Source organism: Aplysia californica, unplaced genomic scaffold, assembly GCF_000002075.1.
Source record: "Aplysia californica isolate F4 #8 unplaced genomic scaffold, AplCal3.0 scaffold00198, whole genome shotgun sequence".
Taxonomy (NCBI): Eukaryota; Metazoa; Mollusca; class Gastropoda; order Aplysiida; family Aplysiidae; genus Aplysia; species Aplysia californica.
Genome location: NW_004797468.1, coordinates 824,260 through 838,839, shown reverse-complemented (window position 1 = coordinate 838,839; position 14,580 = coordinate 824,260). Strand labels below are relative to the sequence as shown.

General features: G+C 41.5%; 1 protein-coding gene across 2 annotated transcripts in view; it reads right to left on the bottom strand.

The window, feature by feature from the left end:
* Positions 1 to 1,318: 1,318 nt before the first annotated feature.
* LOC101860738 (tyrosine-protein kinase SYK) overlaps positions 1,319 to 14,580 on the bottom strand; it is a 41,420-nt gene continuing 28,158 nt past the window's right edge. Inside the window, exons 12-17 of one of the 2 annotated variants that reach the window (XR_220482.3) lie at positions 11,330 to 11,411; positions 9,338 to 9,524; positions 8,121 to 8,261; positions 4,731 to 4,843; positions 2,836 to 3,567; positions 1,319 to 2,730 (exon numbers count right to left, since the gene is read on the bottom strand). Coding sequence is in view for 1 of the 2 variants with exons in the window: in XM_005098962.3 (XP_005099019.1) it covers positions 3,492 to 3,567; positions 4,731 to 4,843; positions 8,121 to 8,261; positions 9,338 to 9,524; positions 11,330 to 11,411 (599 nt within the window). In the remaining variant the exon portion in view is untranslated. Of the gene's footprint in view, positions 3,568 to 4,730; positions 4,844 to 8,120; positions 8,262 to 9,337; positions 9,525 to 11,329; positions 11,412 to 14,580 lie in introns of both variants that reach the window. The other variant, XM_005098962.3, reaches the window with a different exon arrangement.

The window sequence follows — 14,580 nt, the reverse complement described above, 5'->3', positions numbered from 1 at the left end:
GGAATTGGGATCTGAAGAAAAAAATCGGGATCAATGACCCAGGGAGACTGCCAAGTCGACTTAAAAATATTCCAGTGGTGTCTATAAGATAGGCCCTTTGTGTGTGCGTGTGCGTTTTTATCCTTATTTTTTAAAATCCTGATGTATCACGTCCAGTGCTTCTAGTCCAAGTGTCTATGAACTTAAGTTGACCCTGTCAATGGACAGTCCCCGACACACAGGAAACTCACACGCCGACGTCACGTCACGTGATGTGAATGCACAATTGAAACTGTTTTACTGGCAGGCTTTGATGGCCTCGGACAAAGCTTGTTTTGAAAGCGACAGCAGAACTATGAATAACATGGATCATTTGTATGTCGCAATTGTAACAGTTATTAGGCCATCATCGGAGTATTCTGAGTGGTAACAAAAGCCAAAGTAGATCTTGAGAATGTCGCAAGTAGGAATGTAGAATCGATACTACTTCAATCATAATCATAGTAGAAATAACACAAACGAGCAACGGTATAACAGTATAACACAACTTGAGGTGAGTCAACAACTAAATCCAGCATTGATATTTCTGAAAATAATGCTCCGATTTCCCACTGTCAAAAAGTTCAAGATGTGCTTCCCACAGCAGAGATGAAGGCAGAGTAACTTTTTAGGAAAAATCCACCACAACAGACAGAACAAAACAAATCGGGATACACGAGATTGAAATCGGGATGCTTGAGATTTGGGGTAAAAAAAATCGGGACATCTCGATTAACCCACTCAGTAGGTAACGGCCGTAGCCAGCCGCTTCTGTTTCATAAATCTATTAATATTACCATTACGATAAACCTAGTACCATTACAGTCAAGACCGGCCGGCGCTAGTAGCGTTGTTTCTAGGGAAGTGTATACGCTCGGTAACCATCGTATTTAACCCGCATATCGACCAATCAGAAAATAGATAATCATTCTCACCTTGAGAGCATGAGGGACATAACTCTGTAAATTTTAGTTGGACTAAATTGAATATGTAAACAAAGCGCAGTTCACACGGGTCACGCAAGCTAAGATCGAGAGTTCTTCGCAAGCCGCCCGCATGGCGTTCAGACTGATTTAGGTGAACTTTGGGATATATTTAATGAAAATATCAGTGCTGGGGGAGAAAACCCACAGAAAGGTAGCAATTGAAGTGAACGTTACATTGATGGTGATCTAATTATGCCTTTGAGGGGGGATTCGGACAATGAGAATGAGGTCAATGAGGAGCAAATGACTATGACTACGATTCAGCTGATTTTATCTTCAATTATGAAATACAGTCAACACACACAGTAAACAAGTAATTTTTTAAATTAAAATATATTCATTTGTGAAGAACTCGTTTCAAGATTTTTTTTTGATCAATGGATTGGTTATTCTATAATGATTTTTTAAAAATACCTACTACATCACAAACATGGATTTATTCCCCTTTGCGTGGCCCTGAGCCATCTTCCTACTGCAAATCCAGCGGCACTGAGTGGTTTCAACTGGGATTTATTCCCCTTTGCGTGGTCCTGAGCCATCTTCCTACTGCACATCGAGCAGCACTGAGTGGGTTCAACTGGGATTACATGGCAGGTCTGTATCCTCAAATGCACCAATGAGTGATGGTAGAAGAAATATGGCTACCAGACCATCATTGAAAGTGGTCAGAGGCTAGAGGTATTGTAAAATTTTAGCACATGAAAGGGAGAAATGAAACTGAAATTCATCTTGAACTTGTTTTTTGTCTACGGTAAAGATGGAAATGGAATGAGCAAAAAACAAGTCTATCTCTACGCACATGTTCAAGGCAGAGCATTCAAATCTTGCAGATGATTCACACTGTTGGTCTGTCTAGTCTTCTGTGACCGAAAGATTTCTGAAGACTGGCAGCTGATGATCTGGACATCTTGGAAGATTGTTGTTTATAGAAGTGTGCATAATCAGCTTGGACACCGTAAAGTTTCGGCTCACTGGGTGCCAAAACAATTGACAGAAGATCACAAGATCACTTCTAGAATGATACGATTTTCGCAGGAGTCACATTCAGAAGTAGATAAATAAAGTTAGTACATTATGCTGAAATTTCATTAAGATTAAATAACCAAGTTAATAGTTATGGCCATTTTCACTTCAATTTCGGGACAGCTTTTGTATCAAGATGACAGTAGGTAAATCTATTATGACACTGAAGACATGAACACTTGAGGGAAAAACACTCAATATATTACTCAATCTTCTTCAGTCAACAGTGAACAAAAAGTCTTTTTCATTATGAACACAAAAATTCAAAATAACCTCTCATCAAAGTACAAACAGTGAGCTGATCACAGAAATACGGGAAACTAATCTTGGAAATGATCTGAAGCACAGGACCCGAGGAACTGTCAGATAAGACTCCTTTCCTTCACATTTTCCCAACAGTTGTAACTTGATTTGACCACCAGTGCAAATTTATGAACCATGAGATGAATTTGTCCACTGTTTTGTACCAGTCCCACAGTTGTGTATCTTATCACACAAAACACCCAAAAGATGCCTGTTAAGGTTTTTAGTCATTTTCCAGGAATCTTTGTCCTTTGAAGTAAGTCTATAATTTATGGCAATAAAAGAGATTGGTGACCTTAAAACATCCAAAAGATGCCTGTTAAGGTTTTTAGTCATTTTCCAGGAATCTTTGTCCTTTGAAGTAAGTCTATAATTTATGGCAATAAAAGAGATTGGTGACCTTAAAACATCCAAAAGATGCCTGTTAAGGTTTTTAGTCATTTTCCAGGAATCTTTGTCCTTTGAAGTAAGTCTATAATTTATGGCAATAAAAGAGATTGGTGACCTTAAAACATTTTAAGTTGAACTCTTATCAGCTAAGCCTCTAGCTCTTCATATAAGTTCAGTTTTTGGTTCTATTTCGGTCCCCCTTCAGAACTAGGAGTACTTGGAGCCAAAAAATCAAGTTTGACTGGATCAGTTCAAGAGGAAACTCTCAAAACTCTCAGAACCCTTTCCTTCCAAATAGACACATTCTTACTGTAAGTTACAATCAGGGAAGTACAGTACAACATGGACAGCTCGAATACGTCGGGACCGGCCTCGCTTGTTCAAGGGATCTGTAGTTCCAGGGATATCGTGCAAAGAAAAAAAAACCTCAATACAGAAGGCACAGTTCGACAGATGCGTGATTTAGAGTCTTCTGTGTTCGACCTATCCGTGTTATACTGTATATAAAATTACTTTCATACTCAACAATACTTCTACTCATCATCTGTATGATTCAGGTCTTCACAGTCCAAGGGTTGATAAGGCCTCATTTGCCGCTTGACTTAGACAAGAAAAAACCTCAGTAAACGTGCATCCTTTCAACCATTTTGCATTTTAGGATCTCATGGCTGTTTGCACTACAGACCCCAAGAACTGATTATGGGAAACCAACAAAGTACTGGATAACACAGACAGGATTTGGTAAGTCACATACCGTACCAGATGAAAGAATTAGTGCTCTTGAAAGTCCGAGAACAATTTGTTCAGCTTGGGATGGAGCTCCGCAAAAGTTGGTCGTTTCTCTTTTCTGAGAACAGAATTATTTAAGGCATATTATATTTCAAGTAACTACACAATGGTCAGAACTGGAGAGGGCTGATCACATGGGCATCTGGGCTTGCTGTTGACTTGAACAGGAATTTGCGCTATACAAATGAAATCTATTATTATTATCATTATTATTATTATTATTAATATTATTATTATCATCTTTATCATTATGAGGTGCCCCTATCATTCAAAAGCTTACAGAAATCGAATTTCATTGGAAGGAGAAGTAGACAGGAGTCCAGATATAACAACAGATCTCAATCTCGCATCAACCTTTCTCCAGTCCTGATTCTGGCCGTACATGTACGAGGGAAAAGAACAAAACAAAGGAAAAAGACAGATGGCAGGTTCTGTCAGGACACAAGATAGATGGACGGTTCTGTCAGGATAGATGGCCGGTTCTGTCAGGACAGATGGACGGTTCTGTCAGGACACAAGATAGATGGCCGGTTCTGTCAGGATAGATGGACGGACGGTTCTGTCAGGACATAAGATAGATGGACGGTTCTGTCAGGATAGATGGACGGTTCTGTCAGGACACAAGACAGATGGCCAGTTCTGTAAGGATAGATGGCCGGTTCTGTCAGGACACAAGATAGATGGACGGTTCTGTCAGGACACAAGATAGATGGCCGGTTCTGTCAGGATAGATGGCCGGTTCTGTCAGGACACAAGACTGATGGACGGTTCTGTCAGGACACAAGACAGATGGCCGGTTCTGTCAGGATAGATGGACGGTTCTGTCAGGACACAAGACTCTGTCAGGATAGATGGACGGTTCTGTCAGGATAGATGGACGGTTCTGTCAGGATAGATGGACGGTTCTGTCAGGATAGATGGACGGTTCTGTCACGACACAAGATAGATGGCCGGTTCTGTTAGGACACAAGATAGATGGCCGGTTCTGTCAGGACACAAGACAGATGGCCGGTTCTGTCAGCATAGATGGCCGGTTCTGTCAGGACACAAGACAGATGGCCGGTTCTGTCAGGATAGATGGACGGTTCTGTCAGGATAGATGGCCGGTTTTGTCAGGACACAAGATAGATGGACGGTTCTGTCAGGATACAAGACAAAGAGAAAAGAAAACGAAACACAAGAAAAGGACCACATCAAGGCTCAATCAAGGCTCACACTTACTGAAAATGCCAGCAGGACAGCATAATGTTGTAGATTCGATCATCACAATCTTTTGGCTTGGCCATCCGATGACCTTCTTCAAGGAAGGCCAGAATTTGGGGTGGCTTTTTATGCTGGAATGGCATTCATCAAAAGGTGAACATTTATAACACAAAAGGTGAACATTTACAACACAAAAGGCACAGCCTGAGCATTCATGAAAAGGTGAACATTTACAACACAAAAAGCACAGCCTGAGCACAAAGAAAACCCCCCAGAATATATAATTTCTAGATTAAGGATGGAATTATCTGGCCCCCCAGGAAATCGCAGTCTTGCGGCGGCCGCGTTTTTCGTCAAGTTCCGCAATATACACCCAATTTTTTTGCTTTTTTCGCAATTTCTTGCAATGTTAGGCAAGAATACATCAAAGCTTTAATTTTAACAGAATCTTAATTACGAAATGGTGCCAGTACGGAGTAAATCACGGTATCGCCCAGCTCTAGCCTCCTGGGCTGTACTCTAAAAGCCATAACCGGAAATTCAGGCCGGAATATACACACGACTCGTCCAAAAAAACGGCAAGTGCCACCAGCTGAGACAGAGATTTCGATCTAGATCTAATGAATATAAGCCTGCGCATGTGATAAGCAAGTCAGTGTATGGTGTGCATGTGAGTGTGTGCGTAAGGTGTGCGGGAGAGAGAGCGCGCATATGTGTGTGTGTGTGTGTGTGTGTGTGTGCGTATGTGTGTGTCTGTGTGTGTGCGCGTGTGTGCGTGCCTGCGTTCGGGTGTGAATATTGTTGGTAGAACTACATGATGTATTTATGTAACGAAGTGACTATTTCTCCCAACGGTTTCTGTTCTCGAGTTTTGTCGGTTATTTGTGAGAGTTCCGCGGCGTCATTCATTCTGCCAGGACTGGGAAGAAGCATTTTTTTGCGTCGAATTCAATTTCTAGAGCTATAAATTTTTAGCCTATTTGTGTGAATATTCAGACACTTCAAATGCAGTTGGGGAAACGTTCCCGGACTATACATTGTACTTCATTTGAAAATACCTTCAAAAGGTCATGCTGGACTTTGGCAGTAACCTATTTAGTAACTAGCAGAGTCATCCATAAAGCAAAAACTGAATCACAAAAACAATCCCTGCATGCCCCCCGGGGTTCACACCATACACAAACACACACACGCACGCACACTCACACCATACACACACACACACACGCACGCACACTCACACCATACACACACACACACACACGCACGCACACTCATACCATACACACACACACACACGCACACACGCACACACCATACACACACACACACAGGCACGCACACTCACACCATACACACACACACACACGCACGCACACTCACACCATACACACACACACACACGCACGCACACTCACACCATACACACACACACACACGCACGCACACTCACACCATACACACACACACACACGCACGCACACTCACACCATACACACACACACACACTGGCCACTCAATTCGCAAATAACCAAAAAATCTCGAGAACGGAGAGTTTAAGTTTCTTTTCCCGAGCGTTTGGAAAAATAGAGCCGACCTTTCTTATGTAAAGCGCCTTAAGCTGTGTTCCCACGGGAGTGGGCGCTATAGAAATGACCTACATTATTATTATTTATTATTGTTTATAATGGAAGAATGTTTTTTTGCTGTGTTTTACGATTTAACTTAGTATTAAAACTATACCATACAGGATTTGAAACAGAAAATATCGGAAATAGATTTCAATACAGATTACAGGTGTATTGAAGGTTTCAAGAGAAAAATGGAACAGGATCTGAATTGATAGTAGCGTAAGCTTATTTTGTATTTTTAGAGGTTGTGTCGTAAATCTCCCGCCAAATCTTTTTTTGGACTAAACCTCAAGAGACTTCATACACTTTTCTAGATCTTTGCATGGACCAAGCAGCTTATCCGGTATGTACTAGATGGTCAAATCTTATGCATCCTTTTTAAAGTTATTACGAAAACCGAGGGTTCTGTTTTTTGTGTCACGCAGTATATGTTATTATTGTTATATTTGGTCGATGATTTATTGTTAACATACTCGTGTGTTGTTACTAGATCTAGTCAACGTTGTTAAGAAAATTTGTACTGTGCATCAAGATTTATTAAAAGGCGGTTCTGCTTTTATTGCTATTGCACTCAAATTGTCATGTTTTTTCAACTGAAACTTTTAATGGGATGGGAAGGTTGCAATTTTTTTGCAATTTTTCGGCAGTTTACCTTGCAATTTTTCTACTTTAAAAATGCAATTTTCCTCAGGGCCAGAATTGTAATGGAATGAAATTGTACTTTTGAGTTGCAGTGAACTTCAGGTGTAAAAATGTCAATATTTTTAGTTTTAGTTTTTGTAAGTGTTTTACGGCACTTGCAACACAATAAGGTCATATAAGTGTCAAAGATTAGAGGTGCTACAAGAGACGGACAAAGATAATGACGATACATGTTTGATGGGAAAGAACTACACCAAAGCACCTGCCAACCACCCACTGATAATGTTTTAAGCTCTTGTACAGTACAGGAGACTTGAATGCATGGGCATTCAGTTTGAGACTAAAAATTTTCGTCAATAACACAAATGTGTATTCAAATGCATGGCATAAAAATATTAATGAGTGAATCGAGATTATAGTCTCAACCCCACAGCACAGGACACGATGGACAGAATTAGGTCAAGAGGTAGGTCAACATAGAGAGAAGGAAAATGGACAGAGGTTTTACAGGAAGAAGTCAAAATACTCTTACTGAGCCTCTCAACATAAGGAATGAGCACCCACATTTGACTGCAGAGCAAACTTACCTCATAGTCAATTGCAAGGGGGGTGGGGGTGGGGGGTGGGAGGTTAACGTAGTATGTACAGACCCACTGCCCACAAAATAGAGGAGCAACATCTATAACTGGAGAATAAAACATATGTGAACGTCTATGTTCCTCTGAAATGCAAGTGTGATATTTAATTTAGTGTCTCGTTTTGTTCTTTCTGTTAATAGATAAAGTCACCTCATTATTATTATTATTTTATGAAACATTTTAATGCGCAATGTTCTGCTGATGTCATGAATATGTAGGATCAGGATGATCCCCCTTTTGTTTGTTTTGTAACAATAATAAAAAAAACTTCCTGTTGACAGAGGGAAGAAGAACGAACCACGCTCTGCTACCATTTTTATTATTATGTCGAACACCCACCAAACCCCTCTGCTCCAACCATTGGGCCCACTGCTTAGCTTTTCAAAAGATCAATTGGAGTATTTCAAGACACTAAACTTTTGACCGAAAAACCCAACGGAACAAAACAGTTTTACCACCTATTACAAAGAAAACGAAACAAAATGTTCAACACTCACAGCATAAGGGCGAGCGCCGAAAGACATGATCTCCCACAGGGTGACACCGAAGCTCCAAACGTCCGACTTCGTGTCAAACTTGTGATAGTACAAACATTCCGGGGCGTACCACATCAGAGGCCATTTGCCGGGGACGTGAGCCTGTGTGTGCGGGGGGAGGAGAGGAGGGGTGGGTGGGGGGGGGGGGGAGGAGGACGATATTGCAACATGAGGTCAAGACATTATTTAGTGAGTCTAGAGTGAAAAAGTTCCACCGGATTTGACAAACCCTTTCACTGCCAGAACTACTTTATAAACCTATCAAAGACAAAGTCTACCACTAAGCACTCTGGGCATCAATGTGTAGAATACAAAATCTTTTGACAATAGGGCAAATGTAGGAAACACAGAGAGGGTGTATGATCGAATGTGAACATCTGTAGTCTTACGGAAGATTTATTTTAACTCGCAATCATTGGCTCCTGTTCTAAGTCAGGTGCTGTATCCTAGGGAATTAAGCTTTTCCTTCACTTAACCCTGTAGGAAATGGGTATCCAGCTAAGATAACTAAGGCAGCTGAAGGTCTTGTCTGTATGTCAGTGTTTGAGAATCTAAAGAATGTCAGTTTGCATTGAGGCTTCCCAAGTTGTTGTTGTTGTTGTTGTTGTTGTTGTTGTTGGCGATCCAGTAATTGAGGCTTCCCAAGTTGTTGTTGTTGTTGTTGGCGATCCAGTAATTGAGGCATCCCAAGTTGTTGTTGTTGTTGTTGTTGTTGTTGTTGTTGTTGGCGATCCAGTAATTGAGGCTTCCCAAGTCGTTGTTGTTGTTAGCGATCCAGTAATTGAGGCTTCCCAAGTTGTTGTTGTTGTTGTTAGCGATCCAGTAATTGAGGCTTCCCAAGTTGTTGTTGTTGTTAGCGATCCAGTAATTGAGGCATCCCAAGAAGTTGAGAATGTTTGTGAAGATTCTACGTCATACAGCACTTACAGCACACATTTCAGTTGGGAGAAACGATAAATACATTGATTCAACTGATTCAACTATTACCACTACAATCAAAATTAATGGTACTGACGTGAATAAGGCATGTGCAGAGGGTTGTATAGATAGGAGGGGCCATGGGATGTGTGTCTACATTTCAGCAGAAAAAAAATATGTTGAGAAATTCAAAATTCAAAGAGTCAGGAGAAACAAGTTGTGAGAACTACACATCTATATGAGGCGAAGAAAACACGTACTAAGTAATACTCTGAACTGTCCACCATGCGAGACATGCCAAAGTCGCTGATCTTGGCGAAATGCTCTGTCAGAAGCAAAACATTGCGGGTGGCGAGATCTCGATGCACCACGTCATGCTGCTCCAAGTACCTCATGCCGTCACAAATCTGGGTCGCCAGCTCAAGAAGGTGCCATGTTCTCATTTCTCTGAGGAGAAAAGGATTTGAGATCAAGTTTTGTTTTAGTAGCAGTTGTCTGCAGTCCTCTAAATCTTGCAAAAGACAAAAAGTAAAAATCATGCACAGATGAGGCCCCCCCCCAAATAAAAAAAAAATGTGCCACCTGCAACCCAAATCTCCGGCAAAAGACATGACCAGCATAAAACAAATGACCGTTTCAAAAAGCAAATCTCACATGTTGGTGAGTCATAATTTAAAACGAGTTTACGAAATAGCGGCAACACTTCATCTGAAACTGTTAATTGCAAGAGTGATAAGAAGTAGAAACTGCAGGCCACACCAGTGCGCCCAGTAACCACCAAAAAACAAACCTGAAAGATGACCTATTTTCTCACCTTTTCTTTCCACTTCCCTACTTTCCTATTTCAATCAAGTGTGGTTCTAGGGAACCACTGGCAGACCCTGTCTGTCAACAATCAAGTGTGGTTCTAGGTGTAATGTCCATTACTATTAGGCAAACCACCTCTATTGCCTTAGTATTTAGGAAGATCTGGCAACTGTAACCACTGGCACGTATTTTAGAGAAGAGTGGTCACTACTGGTCAGTAATAAAGAGTACGTCCACCGGTACAGTCGTGTCTGGCTCCTGTTGTTTTCAATGTCTGTCTAGATCTACATGTTGTGATTGTGAAGTCCCGACGGTACACTAGGGAACCACTGGCAGACCCTGTCTGTCAACAATCAAGCGGTGATTTCTGTCTACTGTCTCATTTCTTCCATTTGCTGCGTGGACGTACATGTATACTGTGCTAACACAGCTCTATTCCTTGCATGTCAAGGTAATACATTCAATTGGAATGTGGAGGAGACATTCAATGATGTACCCCCATCTTTCAGTAGGAACACATCCTACCCATACCTACACATACCTGGTTGGCAGGCAGAGTGAAAGCAGCCCAACTTTTCAGTAATCTCAACGGACCGAAGGGAGCAAAACAGTCACAAAAACAACACAATATAATCTATAGTTCATAGGGCCATGCGAACATCAACAAGACTCTACTACTCAGACAAACATCAACAAGACTCTGCCACTCGGACAAACATCAACAAGACTCTGCCACTCGGACAAACATCAACAAGACTACCACTCGGAAAAACATCAACAAGACTCTACCACTCAGACAAACATCAACAAGACTCTACCACTCGGACAAACATCAAGAAGACTCTACCACTCAGACAAACATCAAGAAGACTCTACCACTCGGACAAACATCAACAAGACTCTACCACTCAGACAAACATCAACAAGACTCTACCACTCAGACAAACGTAAAAATAAAATTAAAAAACCCCTGATATGTGTGTCTCACTAGGTACTTCTCAGCAAAAGGCAAAATGAAAGCAGCCCAACTTGTAAGTAACGTCAATGGCTTGAGGGGAGCAAAAGAGTTACAACACACCAAAATATACGCGAACTGTCAGGCCATAAACACATCAACAACACACCAAAATATACGCGAACTGTCAGGCCATAAACACATCAACAACACACCAAAATATACGTGAACTGTCAGGCCATAAACACATCAACAACACACCAAAATATACGCGAACTGTCAGGCCATAAACACATCAACAACACACCAAAATATACGCGAACTGTCAGGCCATAAACACATCAACAACACACCAAAATATACGCGAACTGTCAGGCCATAAACACATCAACAACACACCAAAATATACGCGAACTGTCAGGCCATAAACACATCAACAACACTCTACAACGAGGACAAACGTAAACATTTTTAAAAATCCAACTCGTACTTGTGTCTCTCCAGATACTTTTTCAACGGGCCCAGTTCAGCAAGCTCCAGCACCAGCATCAGGCTGTTGCTTTTACAAACACCTTGGACAAGAGAAAGAGTCACACTCAGGTCATTGTTTTAGTAGAGGTTTTTCGGCGCTCGCAACTGCATAAGGTCATATGAGCGCCAGAAGATTAGAGGTGTTACAAGAGAGTAACAAACATAAAAAAGAAGGAGGGGAGATAAGGACGATAGATGTTTGATAGGAAAGAAGAAGCAAACCACACCAAAGCACCCGCCAACCACCCACTCACTCAGATCATCAAGGAACTTTACGTGCAGGGTTGTCAAAATAAAAGTCATACTGGGCCCCACAGTAGCTAGCATTATGGGCCTCACAGTAGCTAGTCATAGTGGGCCCCACAGTAGCTAGCATTATGGGCCTCACAGTAGCTAGTCATAGTGGGTCCCACAGTAGCTAGCATTATGGGCCTCAATGTAGTTATCAATAGGGGAACCACACATAAAAAGCCGAGTTTTGATTTTATGTGGCGGGGAAATTTATATTAAAAACCAAGAGTGATGAGCTTGTACCCCATCTCGCACAATTTTTTAACAATGCTCAGGATATAATTGGAAAACGTACTAAACTACATCCCCCGTCATTTAATAATGATAATAATAAATGACATTTACATAGCACTCAACCCCGACTTCGTACAACCGTACCGGTAACATAAAACATCGTGTTCTGACTAAAAGAAAATTACTCCAAATATTCATCTTATTAATTTAAAAACAGAAACGACTTCAGCTGACACTTGAATGAATCAAAAGATTTGATCTCTCTTAAGTAAGACTCTCGTCCTGCGAAGCGAAAAAGTGAAGACGTATGTTTCGAGCTCTGACATTTTCGGAAAATACCTCGGCTTCTGCGTGGCGTATGGTGTGAAATTTTATATCCTAAGTTTGTGAGAGTGCTGTGCTTACTTTGAGAGTATCAAAGTGTTTTTTGGAATAGTATTTTTACGGCAATTTCCCATTTTCTTGGAGTGTGTTGTGTTGCGAGTGTGAGTAAGGCCACCATGATATCCATGGAGCAGTGGCCTTGCACAATAGGACAGTTTACCGGTGGAGTAAGCCAAAAACACAATAAGACGTCGTTTGCTCTAACACAAAACAAGAGAAACAGAGTGAGTCGAACAGCCGATTATTTGTTTGTGCTTTGGCGATGAGGGCAGTAGTGGTAGAAACTAACTGTATAAAGTCCTTCATGGTCCAACCTGTGGTCAGCACTATACTTTTAGCCGGTGACCTTGAGTCAAACCCAGGACCCACTTTCCTTCATGGTCCAACCTGTGGTCAGCACTATACTTTTAGCCGGTGACCTTGAGTCAAACCCAGGACCCACTTTCCTTCATGGTCCAACCTGTGGTCAGCACTATACTTTTAGCCGGTGACCTTGAGTCAAACCCAGGACCCACTTTCCTTCATGGTCCAACCTGTGGTCAGCACTATACTTGTCAAACCCAGGACCCACTTTCCTTCATGGTCCAACCTGTGGTCAGCACTATACTTTTAGCCGGTGACCTTGAGTCAAACCCAGGACCCACTTTCCTTCATGGTCCAACCTGTGGTCAGCACTATACTTGTCAAACCCAGGACCCACTTTCCAGGAGCAGCTCGACACAATCTAACAATAATATTTGTGAAAAATTCCTTGCCCTTACAATGGAGGTGCAGAAGATGGTATGTTCTATGCAAAAAGTGGACAGTGCTAGAGCAGAAGTAACAGGGAGTAAACATGCTGGAAAAGAGACAGGATCACCAACAAGGAAGTATTAAGAAGAACCAGACAGAGCCCGGTCAGAGATGAGGTGGGAAGAAGACGTTGGCGATGGATTGGACACACTCTCAGGAAGTCAAGTAGCTGCATAACAAGAAAAGTGTTAGATTGGAACCCACAGGGTAAAAGATCAAGGGGAAGACCTTGTGGAACCTGGAGAAGAGTCACGGAAATGAATGTACAGAAAAGTGGGAAGGCGTGGAGTGACATCAAGCCACTAGCCCAGGATAGGGAAAGGTGGAGAGTGTTTGTTCGTGGCCTATATCCTGACCCAGGGTGAGAAAGGCAATGATGATGATGATGCTGTAAAAGAACGAGTCGATGAAATAGAGTGCCGCCTCGGTATCCTCCAACTTGACATCGACGCAAACAATGATCTAATTACACAAATACAGGACCGTCTACGTCAGGTGGAGGACAGTATTGAGCGTCATGAACAGTACGGTCACCGGGAAAATGTTATTTTTCATGGAATAGAGGAGGAAAGGGATGGCGACAACACGGAAATGAGAAGGAAGATAACTGATCTCCTAAACAAAGCAGTGCCCTCCAAAACCTGGAAGGAGGAAGACATCATTCGTGCACACCGGTTGGGTGGGCGCACACGGCATGGGCAACGCGAGGCCGGTCATAGTTCGTTTAACCCAGTTCGTGGACAAACTCGAGGTTCTCAGGGATACAAACTAGAGGTTCTCAGGGATCTCTCTTAAAGTACTTGGTGAAGCATTCCAGATCTTGGGGCCTTGCTATTCAAATGTCCTTTCACCCATTGTTTTAAGTTTCATAGATGGTAAAATAAACTTCTTTTTGTCAGCTGATGACCTTAAACTGCGAGTTGGAATGTACAGTCTTAACAGATTTGATAAATATGATGGTGCATTATCATTCAAACATTTTTGACATATTTAGAACAGTTTCCAATACGTTTAATGTCACTTCCTGCATAAAAAAAATAACTCCACTGTACACGACTAGAATATCCATCTCAGAACAAAGCAAACTTACGATGTGTGTACATGCATTTTATTATTTTTAAAAAAAATCATTTTAGTAATGAAACGCAATGACAGAGATGCCAACCACAGAAAACCGAAATGAGTATTGGGAAATATGAAAATGTGTATTTTCAGGGGAAAATGTGTATTCTCCACAATCGACCGACCAGCAATAGTAAAATGTTCAGGGTGTCCAGCAATATTTCCTTTAAAAAAATTACAAGCTCACCAGCTCGAAAAAGGGAGCAAACACGCATACAATATACATGTATCCAGTCAACAACATGTCAGTGTTCAATGTTGTACTGGGGTCTTGGTTGACTTAAGTATTTCAGTCTATTATATAATATTCCCCTCTCATTATTATAAAAAATAAATCCTGCTTTGAGAGTTCAGAAGGGCCTAAAACAAGAATTTCGACTATCAAGA